The following is a 20,116-nucleotide window of genomic DNA, read 5'->3' as shown; positions in this document are numbered from 1 at the left end:
ATCTGGAAGAGGGGGCCTTGGCAAATAGGCCCATGTTGGACATAAGAGCACCAGATGGACTCTGATTCATATTGCTTAAATATTAAACTTTTTTCTTTGATAGTTTAAAGTGGCTAAGACAACAACATCACCAGACACTGGAGCAGTATTAGGCCACTTGACCCATCAAGTCTCTTCCCCCATTCCGTCATGACTGATTTATTAGCTCTCTCAGCCCCATTCTCCTGCCTTCTCCCCATAACCATTTTTTCCATAAGCATTGAATATTATTTTATAAGGTTACACCAAAATTGTTAGTGGAAAGCAGCCCTATTATCCTGAAGCACTATGCAACACATATTAAAGTTCAGGAGTCTTTGATAAGATGATTTGGATTTAGAGTCGTATTGTATGAAGAAAAGATGTGAAGCAATTTTAGGTGCTGTCATTTAGAACTTGGCTTTTAAATTCTGGCATATAAATGTATCTGGCAGTAAATAAAGCCATGAAGCATTTAGTGAGGTGCTCATGGGGAGTGTTTGAAGGTCAAACTGAATCCCTTGAATTCAATGAGAAGCTGATATGGCTGCTCACATATTTAATTAAAAGTAGTTAATAGGAACGTTCTGCAAAGGACATAAGTGCTCATCCCAGTTTTTCTGAATAGTCTTGGCTTATCTCCTCCCACGTATCAACTGTAGGATTATTAAACATTGTATTAAACAAATCTCCTTTTATCCTCCATTTTTTAAAAATTTCCATTCTTAAAAAAAACTCAATTTCTCTCTTTGATTTTAATTGTTTCCATATTTTTTAATATAACTTCCAACTTGAGCTGCGTGGCTGATAAACACAAATTCCGTTTCTTTCTCTGATTCCTATGCCAATGCAGGGAACATTTGACATGACACTGACCAAGCAGGATAACTTCACAAGAGATAGCCAGTCTGGAGAAAGGCCTGTGAGAAGATGGATTTAGCTCTGCACCACAGTAGCAATATCTATCTAAAGGTTGCTTGCTGCATGGTATGTGACTTGAGGTCAAATCCAAATTACTTGGCAAAGGAGGCGTACAGGAGTGAAATTTCTACAGATTTTTCACGGAGAACATTCCAATTGGTTGCATTACTGTCTGATGGGGTGGGCCACTGAACAGGATAAGAAAAAGCTGTAGAGGGTTACAAACTCAGCCAGCACCATCATGGGCAATAGCCTCCCCAGCATTAAACAGGTGATATCCATCATTAAAGGCCTTAATCACCAGGACATGTCCTCTTCTCATTGTTGCCATCAGAGAGGAGGTACAGGAACCTGAAGACACACACTCAATATTTTAGGAACAGCTTCTTCCTCTCTGCTATCAATTTCTGAATAGACAATGACCAATCCGTGAACATTACTTCACTTATTTTTCAGCTGTTCAGAGGCCTGTCAAAGTCAAGTTATGAGGTAGAGTATGTGGGAAGGGGTAAGGATGGGGTGGTGGTGGGTTAGGGGAATGGTGCATTTTGGTAGGTGGATGTACAGTTTCTCTTTCAGAACTGAGATGCTTCTGTTTGAAACAATATTGCTGAAGTGAAAATGCTTCAACTTCCTAGATGTAAATATGGCCAATAGCTTGTCCTGTCGGACCATATTGATACCATGATCAAGAAAGAATGTAGCACCTCTACTTCAAGTCAAGTCGTCACTTTTTATTGTCATTTCGACCATAACTGCTGGTACAGTAAAAATGAGACAGCATTTTCAGGACCATGGTGCTGCATGAAACAATACAAAAACTACACTGAACTACGTAAAAACAACACAGAAAAAACTACACTAGACTACAGACCTACCCAGGACTGCATAAAGTGCACAAAACAGTGCAGTCATTACAATAAATAATAAACAAGACAATAGGCACAGTTGAGGGCAGTAAGTTGGTGTCAGTCCAGACTCTGGGTATTGAGGAGTCTGATGGCTTGGGGGAAGAAACTGTTACATAGTCTGGACGTGAGAGCTTGAATGCTTCGGTGTCTTTTCCCAGATGGCAGGAAGGAGAAGAGTTTGTTTGAAGGGTACGTGGGGCCTTCATAATTCTGTTTGCTTTACCGATACAGCGTGTGGTGTAAATGTCTGTAATGGCAGGAGGAGAGACCCCGATGATCTTCTCAGCTGACCTCACTATCCTCTGCAGGGTCTTGCGATCTGAGATGGTGCGATTTCCAAACCAGGCAGTGATGCAGCTGCTCAGGATGCTCTCAATACAGCCTCTGTAGAATGTGATGAGGATAGGGGGTGGGAGATGGACTTTCCTCAGCCTTCGTGGAAAGTAGAGATGCTGCTGGGCTTTCTTTGCTATGGAGCTGGTGTTGAGGGACCAGGTGAGATTGTCCGCCAAGTGAACACCAAGAAATTTGGTGCTCTTAATGATCTCTACCGAGGTGCCGTCGATGTTCAGCGGGGAGTGGTCGCTCTGTGCCCTCCTGAAGTCAACAACCATCTCTTTTGTTCTGTTTAGCCTCAGAAGGCTAAGGGTACTCTATGACTCTACAACAGCTTCTGCAACAGATCATGGAACCTGGACATATTCTGGGGCAACTGAGTAATTCTGAGAAAAATGAATGCACTTTAAAAGAAAGTGACCTGATGTAATTTCCAAGGTTGTAGTGGAAGTTAGAACTAGTTTTTGAAGAACAGCCAAGTCACAGGATTGCATTGAAAAATCTCGGTGTTCTGCCAGTATTTTTGTTAATGATCCCCACTTAATGACCGTTGATAGCAGACTATTTTCTGCTTTATTAAAATAACTATTTTGACCTAGAATTCTAAATTTATTTGATTAAATGCATTTTCAGTGCAGGTGTTTTATTTGCTTATTAATAATTTATTAGTTGTTCATTCTCATAGGATTATGGGGATGTGAGGATAATTAAAGGGAGATTAGGGTAAATATGTAAACTGGGATGAGCACATTTGATTGAAGAGCTTTGTGTCTATGCAGTATGTCAATATAAAATCAACATTATTTATCTCCTATGCATCAAAATATTGAAACATAAAGTGAAATGCATCATTTGCGTCAATGACCAGCATAGTGTGAGGATGTGTGGGGTCATCCTGCTGCTGGCGCCAACATATCATGCTCTTCCTAACCTGTATGCCTTTGAAATGTGGGAAGAAACCCACTTGATAATGGGGAGAACGTACATATTCCTTACAGACAGTGGCAGGGATTGAACACCGATCGCTGGTGCTGTAATAGTGTTACACTCGTTGCTACACTATCAGGCCACCCTTCACACTAACTATACAGTATGTCTCTATAACTGACTTTATCATCTGCTGACCATGTATGGAGAGATGAATTTATGATACTGAATGGTATAAAACAAGTATAACCGTATTGCAAATTGTCTATAGAGCTGCTACAGTGTTCTCCTGCTTTCCAACAATTGCTGCAGTTTCAGCAGATACCATCGACAAAAATGTACATTTTATTTTTCTGCATGTTTGTTACCACGGTAGGGTAGTTGTTAGCAAAACACTTTACAGTGGCAGCTATAATACTGGGGTTCGATTGCCACCGCTGTCTGTAAGAAGTTTGGCCTTTTTCTCTGTGACCATGTGGGTTTTCTCCTTGTGCTCTGGTTTCCTCCTACACTCCAAAGACTTATGGATTAGGGATGATAAGTAATGGGCATATATGTTGGCACTGGAAGCATGATGACACTGGCAGTCACTCCTCAGCACATCCCTCGGACTGTTAGTTGTTGACACAAAGAACATATGACAAATAAAACAAATCTTTAATATTTAAATATAATTTGCCTCCTGTTGTGTCATCCAAAGATCTCCATTGAAGGTGATAGGGTCTTGGATCCCCACTAATTGTGAGATGCAGTACCTGAGGGTAGTGCTGGGAACCCCCAGCAGTATGGAGTCCTCCGTCCACAGCATGTTTGTTAAGACATTGGAGCAGATTTAGGCCATTTAGCCCATCGAGTCTGCTCCACCATTCCAGAAGGGCTGATTTATCAACCCTCTCAACCCTATTCTCTTGCCTTTAACCTATAACCTTCAATGCCGTTAAGAACCTATCAGCCTCCACTTTAAATATACCTAGTGACCTGACCTTCACAGCCATTTTTGACAAGGAATTCCCCAAATTCACCACCCTCTGGCCTCAGAAGTTCCTGCTCATCTCAGTTCTAAAGGAGCATCCTTTGCTTCTGACGCTATGCCTTCTGTTCCTGGAGACCCCATCGTAGGAAACATCCTCTCCACATCCACTCTGTCAAGGCCTTTCATATCTGGTAGATTTCAGTGAGATCCCCTTCCCCTGCACCATTCTTCTAAACTCTAGTGTGCACAGACCCAGAGCCATCAAACACCCCTCATATGTCAACCCTTTCATTCTCAGGATCATTCTCGTGAGCCTCCTTTGAACCATCTCTAATATCAGCAAATCCTTTCTTAGATAAAGGGCCCATCATGGTGCACATGCAGAAATGCTGCACTCCCTTCCATCTCAGAGCCTCAACACTCCACTTGCAAGCGCAGTGAACTGACTGCACAACCTAGGCCAACTTGAGTTCTTTCAGCCCGCAGTCAAGATTCAGAATTATCGCAGCTTATTCTTTCTTCTTTTCACAAGCCTTTGATCATAATTACAAGCATTTTGTTCAATGGCTTACCTCGTGCTCATTTTCCATGGTATGATTTAAGATCCTTTATGTCATAGAACTGGAAGTGAGTTAGGGATTACTATACAGTAAGGCTTATGTTCAGTAACCCCTCTGGGATTGAACCAGACTGCTTCCTTAAAGGCCATATGCAAATCCTTATTTCAGAGCCATCTGTTCTCAATTCACCATTTGGTCCCGGCCTATCCCACCCCAGACTGTATATGTGTGATTCAGTACTGAACATGAAGTACAGCCGAATGAGCTGTGAGTCAAATTGCAACATTTGATTTGTAAAGCAAAGACTGTGACTACAAAGGTGGACAGCGAGTCAGTAGCGGGCAAGTCAGAAAGAAATGGAGAAATAGCTGGAAATTTCTGCAAAAGTTTTAACTGGTTGCATCACCGTCTGGTATGGAGGGGCCACTGCTCAGGATCGGAAAAAGCTGAAGAAGGTTGTATAATCAGCCAATTCCATCGGCACCAACACCCTGCCATCAAGGGCCCCTTCAAAAGGCAGTGCCTCAAGAAAGTGGTATCCATCGTTAAGGACCCATGTCACCCAGGACATGCCCTCTTCTCATTACTACCTTCAGAAAGGAGGTGCAGGAGCCTGAAGACACACACATAACGTTTTAGGAACAGCTTCTTCCCCCTTGCCATCAGATTTCTGAATGGTCCATGAACATATCAACACTACCTCACTATTTTTGCTCTCTTTTTGCACTATTTATTTAATTTGTATATATTGTATATTTCTTATTGTGATTTATAATGTATTTTAGGTATTGGACTGTACTGCTGCCATAAAACAACAAACTCAATGATATATGTCAGTAATAATAAACCTGTTGCTGATTCTGAAATTGAATTGTCCAAATAAATCAGGAATTAATATATTTCATAGGCCTAATTTTGACAAAATATAGTGGGTATTTTCCCAAAGGCTGCGATAAATTCGGAAGGTGGGGCAATAGATGCAAGTGACTGACAGCATGACAACAGGCTCAAGGACTGCTTCTAACCTCGCAATATATCTCATTTATGCAGCACCATCTGAAGCCACGTAAAATCCCAAAGTGCGACAGTCAATGAAGTACTGTTAAAATAAACACATAGAATTGTACAGCACAGGAAGAAGACCTTCGGTCCACGATGACTGTGATGACCATTAGGCCAATCTAACTAATCCCATCTGCCTGCACTGCACTTTTTCTGTACTATAATAATTTATTCTGCATTCTCGTATTGTTTTCTCTTGTATGATCTCAATGAACTGTTGGAATAAATTGATCTTTATTAACAGCATGAAGGACAAGCTTTTCGCTGTACCTCGGTACATCTGACAAAAATAAACAATAATGTTTTAATAATTATTTCCTGATTAATTATTTACCTAGTTGCTGTAAGCATGTTATGGAGTTGTGCCACACACAAAGAGGCTCCTCCGACCACTACGTCCTGATGAACTACCTCAGCCAAAAATGTTGACTTTTTCCTTCCACAGATGCTGCCTGACCTGCTGTTGGAATGAATTGATCTGTAGGCACGGTATGCAGGACAAGTTTTTCCACTGTACCTTGCTACATGCCACAATAATGAATAATAAACTAATTTGCCAGTTAATTTTCCAAGTGCCAAAGGAAAGGTACCATTTGGTAAATTAAGTGGTTAGCGTAACACTTCGCAGCACCAGCAACCCAGGAGAAATTCCCAGCACTATCTCTAAGGAGTTTGTATATTTTCCCTGTGAACACCTGGGTTTCCTGGAGGTGCTGAGGCTTTCTCCCAACATTCCAAAGACTTATGGGATAATAATGGTTAATGAGTTGTGGGCATACTCTGTTGGCACCAGAAGCATGGTGACGTTTGTGGGCTGCCCCCAGCACAACATTAGACTCTGTTGGTTACTGATGTAAAATGATGTAATTCACTGTACGTTTCAATGTACATGTGACAAATAAAATTTACCTTTATCTTTAAGTTGGCCATGTTCTCTGTTTATTCTGCTTATTTGCCATTCCTTGCTGCTAGTTTTCAACCATCACCATAGTTTTTAGCAGTGCAAAATTTCTTCTTGTGTCTACATTAAAACAGAGAAAACTTCAAAAGTACCTCATTGACTGTAGTAACGAGATATCGTGTGGTTTCAAATTCGTGTAGCGCCTTACCTTTACAGATGTGGGTATAGATTCCTTATTCCCGAAAGAATTATTTCACAAGAGGAAAATGATGGAACAAAATATGACTCCTTTATCCTTCAACAGGCAAAATTTCACATTCTAAGTAAGGGTAGCTACAGAAGACAAATAGGAGGAGGAACAAGAAACATTTTGGAAGTTAGAGAGAACAAACGTCAATGAAAATGCAAACAGTTGTTTCCTATTCTTCCAAATGTTGTACTCCCAGTCACTTATTCCTTTCCCTTTGTGTTTGTATGGTCAACCAAAGGGAATGGATTGTATCTTGACTATACCTCTTCCCATCCTGTCACTTGTAAAAATGCTATTCCCTTTCCTCAACTCCTCAATTTCCACTGCATCTGCTCTCAGGATGAGCTTTTCAATCCAGAACAACTGAGATGTCCTCCTTCTTCAAAGAAAGAGGCTTCCTTTCCTCCACCACCAATGCTGCTCTCACCCATCTCTTCCATTTTGTGCATATCTGCTTTAAATCTGTCCTCCTGCTCGTGTTCCCCTTGCCCTCACCTACCACCCCACTAGCCTCTGAGTCCAGTGCATAATTCTTCATAAATTCTGCCATCTCCAATGGGGTCCCACCACCCATATCTTTCCCTCTCACTCCACTTTCCACAGGGATCGCTCTCTACACGACTCCCTTGTCCATTTATCCCTCCCCACTGATCCTCTCCTGGCACTTTGCAAACTGAACAAGTGCCACACCTGCCCCTATACCTCTTCCCTCTGTGTCATTCATGGCCCCAAACAGTCCTTCCATGTGACACAACACTTCACCTGTGACTCTTCTGGAGCCATTTACTATATTCAGTGCTCCCAGTGAAGCCTCCAGTGTATCAGTGAGACAAGATATAGATTGGGAGACCGCATTGTTGGGCACTTTTGCCCTGTCTGCCAGAAAAAGCGAAGCCTCTTGGTGGCCCACCTATTTCATTCCTACTTCCCATTCCCATTCTGACATGTCAGTCCATGGTCTCCTCTACTGCTGCAATAAGGCCACACTCAGGTTGGAGGAGCAACACTGTATCTTCCGTCTGGGTAGCCTCTAATCTAATGGCATGAATATCTATTTCTCAAACTTCTGGTAATTGCCTCCCTCCTCCCCCACTCCCGTCACCATTCCCCATTCTTGTTTCCCTCTCACACCTTCTCTTATTTACCCATCACCGCCCTCTGGTGCCCCACCCCCTTCTCTTTCTTCAGTGGTCTTCTGTCCTTTCCTAGCAGATTCCCCCTTCTCCAGCCCTTTATCTCTTCCACCAATCATCTTCCTTGCTCTTTACTTCATCTCCTCGCCCTCTCCTTGTTTCACCTGCCACCTTGTACTTTTTCTTCCCCTGCCCCTACCACCTTATTCAGACTTCTTCGCCTTATCAAGTCCTGATGAGGGATGTGTTTATTCACATCCATAGATGCTGCCTGACCTGCTGAGCTCCTCCAGCACATTGTGTGTATTGCTCTAGATTTCTAGCTGCAGTTCCTCCTGTATCAATGGATTGTATTTGCCTCCTAAACTCTACCTTTGCTATGCCCAACTACTGCTTGGCACCAGTAACCACTCACTGACCATACTCACTCACACTATTAGTGCAGTAGACATTTCTATGCCAAGTCAAGGAGTTCCCGGTAACCAAGCATTTTAATTCTGATTCCCAGTTCCATTGCAATATGATGATCCATGGCCTTCTCTTTTGCCAAGATGAGACCACTCTCATGGTGGAGAAGCAATACCTTGTATTCTGCCTGGAATCCAATGTGATGGCATGAATATCAATTTCTCCTTCTGGTAAAAAAAAATCCTCTTGTATTCCTCAATCTGGCCTTTTACCTCTTCCCACCTCCTTGTCGTCTTCCTCTGGGTCCCCTCCTCCTTTCTTTCTCCTATGGTCCACTCTGCTCTCCTATCAGATTCCTTCCTCTCCAGCCCTTTACCTTTCCCACCCTGTTTGAGGTACATATATGAAAAACAACAAAAATTCTGAAGAAGAAAATTAATTTTCCAGATGGTTTGCTGGATATAAAACACTCAACCATTCTTCTCAACCATCTTTTCTCCTCATCTCTTGCAATCGATTGGATGGAGGTATTGAAGGCAGTGCCCAAAAGTGGTGATGATGCTAGTCTAGAAAACAGACCAGGAAGTATGGCTTGATTCTAACCATATATGAGTTAGCGCAGGACAAATTTTCGAGCAATAACAGACACAAAATGCTGGAGAAATTCAGCAGGTCAGGCAACATCTATGGAGGGGAATAAACAGTCAATGTTTCAGGCTGAGACCCTTCATTACGACTGGACAGGAAGGGGGAAGAGGCCACAAGCCAGTTTAAACCACCTCTATAGATGCTGGCTAACCTATGAGTTCCTATGGTATTTTGTGTATTATTCTTGATTTCCAGCATCTGCAGAATCACTTGTGTTTAAACTCTTCTAGCAGACCTTTCAGATCATCCTCAAGTGATATACCCAAACAGATCATACTCCATGTAAAGGTTACAACATATTTAAGTAGGATTTGCATAATAGTTCTGCTGGTAACCCTCATCCCTCTAAGTTTAAGGATTCCTATTTATTTAAGCTGACTATTTAATGCAGTGCCTCATTGTCAAAGGTGAAATCTCATGTCTTAAGACTACACCAAATGCAAGTGGACATAGATATTTCACTATTTTTGCATGCAGGGAGAGTTCTGGTAAACGTACCACCCTGAAGTATAGATATCAACACAGGTGAACTCATTAGCCATTTGCAGGGGTATATCCAAATGGACTGCTACGTTTAAATATATGACAAGAGTAGCTGCTTTTAAAATGCAATCTTTTGTTGTAATTCACTTTAGGTTTACTGAGGAACTTTTAAGATATTGGCAAATTCTAGAATATTTTTAAAGATACAAGGGATCTGTTGAAAGAAGTTGAAGGTATTTGAGTGATTATTACTTTTTAAAGTTCTGCAGCACTGCCTTATGTATTTAAACTTTTATCTTAAATTTGTTAAATAACCTTTATTACCAGTGCTGTATTCTAGGTATAGCATAGTTCCTTCAGAAAAATTCAATGGATGAAGGACAGGTACAAGTAACTTGCATATAATGAATGTATACATAAAATGTGTATTGTGAAACTTAATTACTAGTAACAGTATGATCACCAGGCTTCACTAGCAAGGAATTACCCAGTTGCCTTTATGATCAACCAGTTACAGAGACCTTTTAAACTTGCATTTAAGTGGTTGAGTGTTTTATAGACTGTGACAAATTTTAGGTCAGTTTTTGTGACTGAATAAGATTGAAGTGCTGTGATTCCCTTGTCGTGTGCAAACTGAACCTTGATGATCTATATGTTGCAAGTTGAAGAGATGATATCATTCCTGATTGCTGTCCAGATCCCCACCAAAGACATACCCTCTTCTTGTTGCTACCATCAGGGAGGAGGTACAGGAGCCTTATCACCCACACTCAATGATTCAGGAACGGCTTCTTCCCCTCCTCCATCAGATTTATGAATAGTCCATGAACACTGCCTCATTATTCCCTTTTTTGCACTACTTATTTATGTAATTTATGTATTTTATGTGTTGCCACAAAGCAACAAATTTCACTTCAGATGTCAATGATATTAGTCTGATTCTGAACTAATGTTGTTGGGCATTTAAACATAATGGTTATCAGAAATGAAGTATTTATTGACATTTGTTATTATCCGTAAAATGATGAATTGAACGAGCTATCAAAAATCACATATAAGAGATAATTACAAAATCCATAGATGCTGTGTGACCTGAAGTGTGGCAAAGTAGCATAGTTGTTACTGTAATCACTTTACAGCACCAGGTTTCACTGATTGGGTTTCGATTCCCGCTGCTGTCTGTAAGGAGTTTGTATGTTTTCCCCTTGACCGCGTCGGATTCCTCCGGGTGCTCCGCTTTCCTCCCACAGACCAATGGCATATGGTTAGAGTTAGTAAGTTGTGGGCATACTGTGTTGGCACCAGAAGTGTAGTGACACTTGTGGGCTGCCCCCCAGCACAGTCCTCGCGGATTTGATTTGATGCAAAATGACATACTTCGCTGTATATTTCAATGTACATGTGACAAATAAAGCTAATCTTAATAAGATACACGAGGTTGGGGTAATATATTGGCAGAATTTGGAAATGAGTATCTAACAGAAAACAGAGTCAGGATCAATGAACCTTTCTACGTTTGGCCATCAGTAAGCTGTAGTGTGCTACAGCGACCAGTATGGGGACTTCAGCAACTCAAAATCCTTATTAAAGTCCCTAACCTAACTGGCAGAAGGAGTATCCAGCTTCCCAATATACCCATTCACCCAACCTATAGCACACCTGCTTTTCCCACTATAACTGCTTCTCCAGCTCATACAACGTTACCTCAGAACCCACAGAACTGGAGTGGTGGCAAATCCCCAATGCAGAGAACTGCTGGAACGAGAGACGGAGGAGAAAGGCAGGGCTCCAGTTTACGTGGAGATATTTCGTAAATTAGTCTTGCTATTTTGAAACAAAAATGATCATAAGACTATTTATCTTATTTTGTATTCTGCATGCATTCAAATATGACACCTTCAGTACTTTATCGACCACCCTCCTTTCAATTTTGTCTTCAATTTGCCTGAAGTTAAATTTCATTTATTTATTTATTCAAAGCGAGGATAGGGGTCCATGGCATAAAAAGGGTTGGGAATCCCTGATGTAGAGGTACAGCCCAGAACAGACACTACTGGCCTAATGACCTGCACTGCCCAGCAAAAGTTCTTAGCCCTTTCTAAACGTGTTGCCTTATATTTATTCTGTAGACTTCAGTAAGCTCTCTTGTACTCTCCTTCCCTTTTACTTTATTTAAGGGTATGTTTCAGTCTTTCAACTGATTTATATTGTTAAGGTTTATAAACGATTTTCCATTGATTATATGAGGCCCTGAGTGAGTTCAGTCCATGCCACTGTGGGCTTGGCTTTCTGCATCCAGATGCAATGTGTGGCTCTTGCAGTCAGCAGCTCTGTGCCAGTATGATCCAGCCCCTGGTCCAGTCTTGAACTTCATGAACTTCAGTCTTGTAGTTAGTAACATAAGAAATGTGTTATTTATAATATATTTCAGACAAGATGGGCATGGCATAGACTAGATAGGCTGAAGTGCCCTTTTCTATGCCGGAGTACTTTATGACATGCTAACTCTATTAAAGCAAGAATGTGATTGAATAAACTCAAGGATGAAGAATGGCGTAGTGGATAGCCATGGAAGAAAGGGAAGGGGGAGGAGCACCAGAGGGAAATGGGAATGGGGAATGGTGAAGTGGCGGGGTGGGGGGGGGGGGGTGTACTGGAAGTTCAAGAAATCAAATGTTCATGCCATCAGGTTGGAGGCTACCCAGTCCTATTTCCCTCTCTGTCCTTATCTCCTTACCTGCTCGTCACCTCCCTCTGGTGTTCCACCCCCTTTACTTTCTTATGTGGCCTTCTGTCCTTTCCTATCCAGTCCTTCACGTTTTTCATCAATCGACTTCCCAGCTCTTTGCTTCAGCCCTCCCCCCTCCCAGTTTCACCTATCATCTTGTATTTCATCCACCCCTCCCTCTACCTCCTTATTCTGACTTCTCATCTTTTCCTCTGGTCGTGATGAAGGGTCTCAGCCCGAAAATTCGACTGTTCACTCTTTTCCATAGATGCTGTCTGGCCTGCTGAGTTCCTCCAGCATTTTGCATGTGTTGCTTGGATTTCCAATGAGAGAGGTTAGGGGAGAATAGCCAGACTGGTTCAAACTGAAAGGAAGGTGACACAAGCTCAAATAACCATGCATTACAACAGTTGTATGAGAAGAACATCTCTGAATGCACAACACATCGAACCTTTAAGTGGACGTGCTATAGCAGCAGAAAGCCTTGAACGTGCACTCTGTGACCTTTTACTAGGTACAAGGTGGATCAAATAAAGTGGTCACTGAGTGTATGTAAGTGATAATAAACCTTTTTCTGATTCTGCTACTGTAATTTACCATTTTCACAAGATAAGAGAAAGATTTGAGTTAAATCAACTTCTATAAAGGTTACTGTATTAGCATTTTATGATTATCCATAAAATGTAAGCAGCTTGAGAACACTGCCGATGCTTTGCAAATACAACACGTGTCCCGAACCTTATTCACAGTCACTGGTTTACTGGTGTTCTTCATTAGAATTTAACAATATTATTTCTGGCTCTCAAACAAGCAAAATTGAACAATTACTGTCAATGTTACACTTACATAAGATTCCATCAGTCATTTTCTTTTTCTGCAGTGCATTTTGTCCAAACATAACGAAGAGGAAATAATTTGCATTAATTCATCTGGAGATATAATCAACACACCACTATTCCCTTCCTCGATTACGCTTCCCTGCCCCCTCTTTCCACCTTCCCATTCACTACCTCCATCACTAAAGTCTAACAAACTGAAATATTTAAGACTCTTTAAGATTTAAAATGAAATAATTTGAATAAGAAAGAAGGTAATTTATCAACTTTGAGTTTGCCAATTTATGTACTATGTTTCCTTCTAGCTATTCACAATACAAAGACTGTAGGGAAAAGAAATAAGGAAAGGCTCATTTTAATTGATATTGGGAACATTCCAGGGCTTTCTGCATACCTTTTAATCATGCATTAAAAGGAAAAAAATATTGTGAAGTAATGACAAAAATTCTGGAGAATACACAGACATAATGGTTCTAGATGGCGACACTTACTGTGGGTTTCTCGCTGGAATTGATATGGGATTTTATATTTTGTGGTATATATTAGTGAAGGTATAAAAACTATCCATAAATTTGATGATAGCCTGAGGAATTCAGAGAGTAAATTATAATATGATCTGGATGTTCTGGGGTAAGGCCCATATTTAACTGTGTGAGACCTGGCAGTATTAGAAGCTTATACCATGCTAGGATCATAATTAAAACTGTTGAACTCAATAGCATCCTCAAAATGAAGGTGCATGAAATGTTAATGTTCCACAACCAGGGTGATAAACTGAAAATGCTGAGGTGGAGGTGGTTATGAGCTTCAAATTCCTATGAGTAAATATCACCAAACACAACAAGCTGGAGAATCTCAGCAGGTCAAGCAACATCTATGGAGGGGAATAAACATTCAATGTTTCAGGCAAAGACCCTGTATCAAAACTGGAAAGGCAGCCACCTTCCCCCTTACCTGTGTTCTCCTGTCACTCCTTCCTCTCTTCCCAGCATCTTATCTGGCTTCTACCCCCTTCCTTTCTAGTCCTGACTTTTTGAGTTCCTCCAGCAATTTGTATACGTTGCTCAAGGTTTCCAGCATCTGAACAATCTCTTGTGTTTACAAATTTTGGGAGCTTGGTCTCTACTGCAGAGAAGTGAAATATTTAAAAGGATGAAAAGATTCCAGTGCACGTATTGTTGAATTATTTGAAATTCATAAGTCAGGAAGAATGAGTAACATTCAAACAAGTTGAGTCAGTACACAATGTTAGATGTATTTATCCTAGAGGGCATTTGATCTTTAGAACAATGTATTGCCTCAATCAATGCTTGACAGGGTTCAGAAGTGAAGTTGGTATAATCAACCTCTGCTTCCACAGATATGCGTCTTTTGTGATAGTCATCAAACAAAAATTTGTGTTGTCCACATCAAGAGAAGGAAGCCTGAAAGTTAAAAAAAAAGTTAAAGTCAACATAAATTAATTGTCTAAGTATATATACAGTGCCTTGAAAAAGTATTCAGCCCCAACAACAACTTGCACATTTTACTGTCTCATTTTCTAAATTTAAAATATATTGAAGTTGGACATTTGAGCTAATCTGCAAAAGAGTGAGGCTTACTTCAGTGATGGGCAAGTTGTTGGAGAAGATCCTGAGAGGCAGGATTTATGAGGACTTTGGAGAGATGTAATGGGATAGTCTGCATGGCTTTGTCAGGGGCAAGTCATGCCTCGTGAATCTGATTAAATTCTTTGAGGCAGTGAACAAAGCACATTGATGAAGGTAGAGCTGTGGATGTAGTATATATGGATTTCAGTAAGGCATTTGATAAGGTTCCCCATGTGAGGCTCATTCAGAAAGTAATGAGACATGGGATCCAAGGAGACCTTGCTTTGTGCATCCAGAATTGGTTTGATTACAGAAGGCAAAGGGTGGTTGTAGATGGTTATTAATACTGCGACCCCTCCTCTTTGTGATTTTTATAAATTACCTTGATGAGGAATTAGAAAAGTGGGTTAGTAAGTTTGCTGATACCACAAAAGTTGGGGGTTCTGTGGATAGTCTGGAGGGTTGTCAGAGGTTACAACGGGACATCAATAGGATACAGAACCGGGCTGAGAAGTGGCAAATGGAGTTCAACACAGATAAGTGTGGAGGTTCATTTTGGTAGGTCAAATTTGAAGACAGAATATAAAATTAATGGTAAGACTCTTGGCAGTGTGGAAGGTCTATGAGGTCTTGGGGTCCATGTCCATAGGACACTCAAAGCTGCTGTGCAGGTTCTCAGTGTTATTAAGAAGGTGTATGTTGTGTTGGCCTTCATCAACTGTGGGATTGAGATCAAGAGCTGTAAGGTAATGTTACAGCTATGTAAAACCTAAATTAGACCCCAGTTGGAATACCGTGTTCATTTCTGGCCACCTCACTACAGGAAGGATGTGGATACTATAGAGAGTGTGCAGAGGAGATTTACAAGGATGTTACCTGGATTGGGGAGCATTCCTTATGAGAAAAGGTTGAGTGAACTTGGCCTTTTCTCCTTGGAGCAATGGAGGATGAGAGGTGCCCTCATAAAAATGTATAAGTTGATGAAGGGCATTGATCGTGTGGATAGTCAGAGGCTTTTTCCCAGGGCTGAAATGGCTAGCACGAGAGGGCATAGTTTTAAGGTGCTTGGAAGAAGGTACAAGGGAGATATCAAAGGTAAGTTTTTCACACAGAGTGGTGGGTGCGTGGAATGCACTGCCAGCGAAGTTGGTAGTGGCGGATTCAATAGGGTCTTTTAAGAGACTCAGGTAGGTACTGTATATGGAGCTTAGCAGAATAGAGGGCTACGCGATAGGGAAATTCTAGACAGCAAGAGTAGGTTACGTGGTCGGCACAACATTGTGGGCTGGAGGGCCTGTGTTGTGCTGTAGATTTTCTCTGTTTCTATGTTTAACATTGTACATCATGTCAAATCAAAAGAAAAATTCCAAAACGTATCAATAACTTACTAAAAATTATAAACCAAAGTTGAGAAGCCGGAAAAGTATTCACTCCCTTTGTAATTATGGTGTTAACTTTCCTCAGGTGCGATATACGACCTTACCACTCCCCTAATTTGTTGATGTGTAAAATTGCAGAATCACCTGTTTTCAAAGAAATTCATAAGAATAAATACTCTCTCCCTCTGTAAGGTCCAACAGTATGGTAGATTTTCAACAGACCAAACCAAAACAAAGACAAGAAAGCATTCTGGACAAGTCAGGGAAATGATACTAGAGAAGCACAAATCTGGGGAAGGGTACAAGACCATCTCAAAGACACTGAGAGCTCAATGCAGTCCGCTGTGAAAAGAAGAAAAAATATAAAACCATAGCCATGATGCCTAGGTCAGGCCACCCTCTCTAAACTTAGTTACACTTGTCAGAGAGGCTACTGTGGAACCAACAGTTACTCTGAGTGAACTGCAGAAATGAGTGGCTGCAAATGGAGATGAAGTTAATGGCTCCACAATCTCTAGGGCCTTGTACAAAAAGGGTATTTATGCTTGAGTGGCAAGGAAGAAGTCCTGGCTGGGGAAAAAAAACATATCCTTGCCCATAAAGCCATTGCAAAGCATTACTTAGGAGATACTGTAAAGATATAGAAGAAGGTCTTGTGGTCAGATGAGACTTAAGTGGAAGTTTTTGGTCTTGACACTAAATTTAATACTGCGTGCCTGCCAGGTAATACCATTCCCACTGGAAAGTAGGGAGGAGGAAACATACTGTGGGGGTGCTTTTCAGCAATGCAGCAAGATGAATGCTGCTAAATACAAAGAGATGCTGAATAAAAAAAACTGCTAGCAAATTTAAACTGGGGAGGAAATTACCTTTTAACAGGATGACAGCGCAAAGCACACTGCCAGAGCAGCCATGGAGTGGCTTCAAATGAAGAAAATTGATGTTCTTGAGTGACCCAGTCAGAGCCCAGACTTTAGCCAAATTGAACACCTCCGGCAAAACCTCCAAGATTTCTCTCCACTGCCACTCCCCAAATAACCTGACACAGCTTGAGCAATTTTACAAAGAGGAATGAACAAATCTTGCTCCATCACATTGTGCAAAGTTAATAGACACAATCAAAAAGACTGCTTAATAGCTGCGAGAGGTTATTCAACAAAGAACTCTACTATGGGGGAAAAAAGGAGCGTGCAATTCATAAATAAAAATTCTCAGTTAAATTGATCAAAGTTCCTGGTTTCAATATTCATTTATGTGAGCAAAGTGTTGGGGTCTGAATACCTTTTACAAGACACTGCATGTTACCACCTTGAGATTTATTTTCCTGTAGGTATTTCCTGGAAAATAAAGAAATACAACAGACTGACAAACAACGAATGTGCAAAAGAAAACAAAAAATGCAAATAAAGGATAAATAATACTAAGAACATGAGTTGTAAAGAGTTCTTGAAAGTGAGTCTGTTGGTTGTGGAGTTGTGGCTTGTTGAGTTAAGTAATGTTATCCATGCTAGTTCAGGAGATTGATGGCTGTAGGGTAATAACTATTTCTGAACCTGGTGCTGTGGTCAAAGCTTGGTCAGTGAGCTGCATTTAGACAAAAATGCAGGAGTTTAGTAAGGACAGGTTAGAACGTGGGTATTATATATATATTGCTGTTTATACTGCTATGAGTGGAGTCGCTGGGTTCAAGAATGACAAGTTAGTGAAGTACAAATATCTTGGAAGGTTTTACACCCAGTACAAAAGCATGACAGCATGGATAGATTTCAATATGATTAACTATTTTAAAATCAGTGGTTTGCTTGACTAGAAGCTCACATTAAGTCAGTAATTAAGAAGTGAAGAGTGATTGGATCTGAATGTGAGATATGATGCAGGCATTAATTTTGGATCACCTTGATCTTGCAATGAGTGCATGTGCATGACCAAGCAGAGGAACATTAAAATTATCTGTTTACATGTCTCCATGTCTCCAGCCTAGACTAGATGGGTTGAAAGGCCTGTTTCTGTGGCACTCTATGGCACAAAAAGAGGAGTGGATGAGGATTTCAGTAGTAGAGGGTTGTAAATGCAGCCTGTTCCATCATGGGCACTAGCCTCCCCACCGCCAAAGGTATCTTCTAAAAACAGTGTATCCATCAATGTTTAAGGACCCTACATGTCCTCTTCTTGTTGTTATCATCAAGAAGCAGGTACAAGAGTCTGATAACACATAGTCAACATTTTAGGAACAGCTTTTTAACACCTCTGCCATGAACCCATCACCATTACCTCAGTATTTTGTTCTCTTTTTGCATTAATGTTTATATATATTCTAATTGTAATTTATAGTAATTCATATGTATTGCACCAAACTAAAAGCTTGGCTCAACATTGTGGGCCAAAAGGACTGTAGTATTCCACGTTCTGTAATCAAGTGTTAAAAGCTGAGGACAGGATCAAGAAATTACTTTGTCAGTTACTTTATCCAGAATCATTTCTTCATAGTGACAGGGCATTAAACTGTAACAGGGAAATGCAAGCAAGTTGAGGTAAGATGAACATACATTTGGGAACTTGCAGCTTATTTAAGCACTTGTGAGTGTGTGAACACAGAAGTCACCATTTAATTTCTCAAACTTATTCCATTATTCTGTAAGAACAAACCTGAACAGTAAACTAGTTCCATGTCCTTGCATTTCTTCAAGTCTATAGTGATATTTTGAATTGGACAATCCACACCAGAGGTGCGTCAAGAGAGCTAAAAAATCAGGATGGTGATCGAGATTTCAAAGGCAGAGTTTTGCGGCAGTTTTTCCGATTTGACGAGCGACCAGTCAGCAAGCGGCATTGCATAAAAAGAACTATCTTGCAGTCAGATTTACATTCAAGATTTAAAAAGTAGAACTTCAAGCCAGTTTTCTCCGAGTTGGACAATCCACACCAGGTATGCATGAAAAGAGCTACTTTTTAATCACGGTGGCGATCAAGATTTCAAAAGCAGAGTTTTCAGCATTTTCTTCTCTGATATGTGGAAGGACCAAGCAGCAAGCAGGATTCATTAGAAAGGGAGAATACAAGTAACATTTGTGCAAGTGGAGCGGCCATTCTTGGAGTCTAATGCTGTGGCTCAGAAGAGCAGTGAGGTGTAGAGGACTGCAGTGTTGACAAGGAGATCCTTTAGTCAGACAAACAGAGACGAGGTTCTCTGGGAGTGATAGAGACACCCAGATGGTTTGATTGCTCCCTGGTGCCAGGAGCAGAGATGTCTCAGATCGTGTCCATTGCATGCTCAAGGGGGAGAGGGAGCAGCCAGAAGTCTTGGTACATTCTGGCACCAATGACATAGGTAGACAACATGAGGAGGTCCTGAGGAGAGATTTTAGGGAGCAAGGTAGAAAGCGGAGAAAGAGTTAGTAATCCATTGAGCACAGACGCAGAACTATCAAATGCTCTTCATATGGTAACCGTTTCACTTGAGTCCTCTCAAAATGAATGCTAACATTGCATTTGCCTTCCTTACCACTGACTCCACCTGCAAGTTAACCTTAGCTCTTGCATGAGTGCTCCCAAGTCCCTTTGCAACTCTGATTTTAAATTTTCTCCTCGAGGACAAGGAGAGGGGAATCGTGGTTGGGAAATGGGGAAAAAAGAGGGGAAGGACCAGAGAGATATTCTGTAATGGTTAATAAGCAATAATTTGAAATCAAATTACCTTGCTTGGTGTCTCAGGGCTGGGTGTGTCTGCACCCGCTCCACTCCCTGTCCCTGGCCCTCCTTCTCCTCCACCTGTCTGACACCCCTCCCATGGCTTAGCATCCTCTCCACTCCCAACATCCTTTGCTCCCGCTGGATTTACAAACTCACTCTCTACTCCATGTTGATAAGTACAGTACTGCGCAAAAGTCTGAGGCACTCAAACTACATAGAGTGCCTATAAAAAAAATTCATCCCCTCTTGTCATATTATCATGTTTTATATTTTTACAACATTGAATCACAGTGGATTTAATTTGGCTTTTTTTGACATTGATCAACAGAAAAAAATTGTTGTTTCAAAATGAAAACAGATCTC

General features: G+C 41.0%; 1 protein-coding gene and 1 long non-coding RNA gene across 8 annotated transcripts in view; one reads left to right on the top strand and one right to left on the bottom strand.

The window, feature by feature from the left end:
- The window catches only part of xrcc4 (X-ray repair complementing defective repair in Chinese hamster cells 4), a 388,378-nt gene that overhangs the window by 187,791 nt on the left and 180,471 nt on the right, over window positions 1–20,116 (top strand). Inside the window, exon 8 of one of the 7 annotated variants that reach the window (XM_059969368.1) lies at window positions 5,697–5,965. The exons of 5 other annotated variants lie outside the window; for them this stretch is intronic. In XM_059969368.1, the coding sequence (XP_059825351.1) occupies window positions 5,697–5,716 (20 nt within the window). In that variant the 3' untranslated portion in view covers window positions 5,717–5,965. Of the gene's footprint in view, window positions 1–1,395; window positions 1,429–5,696; window positions 5,966–20,116 lie in introns of those variants that run through there. One more of the 7 variants, XM_059969367.1, reaches the window with a different exon arrangement.
- Window positions 6,669–20,116, bottom strand: part of LOC132393924 (uncharacterized) — a 73,876-nt gene continuing 60,428 nt past the window's right edge. The window contains exons 3-4 of the long non-coding RNA XR_009512104.1: window positions 6,818–6,942; window positions 6,669–6,729 (exon numbers count right to left, since the gene is read on the bottom strand). This is a non-coding gene — a long non-coding RNA (uncharacterized LOC132393924). The remainder of the gene's footprint in view (window positions 6,730–6,817; window positions 6,943–20,116) is intronic.

Source organism: Hypanus sabinus, chromosome 5, assembly GCF_030144855.1.
Source record: "Hypanus sabinus isolate sHypSab1 chromosome 5, sHypSab1.hap1, whole genome shotgun sequence".
Lineage (NCBI taxonomy): Eukaryota > Metazoa > Chordata > Chondrichthyes > Myliobatiformes > Dasyatidae > Hypanus > Hypanus sabinus.
Note: the sequence above shows the minus strand (reverse complement) of the source record. Positions and strands in the feature narration are given on the sequence as shown.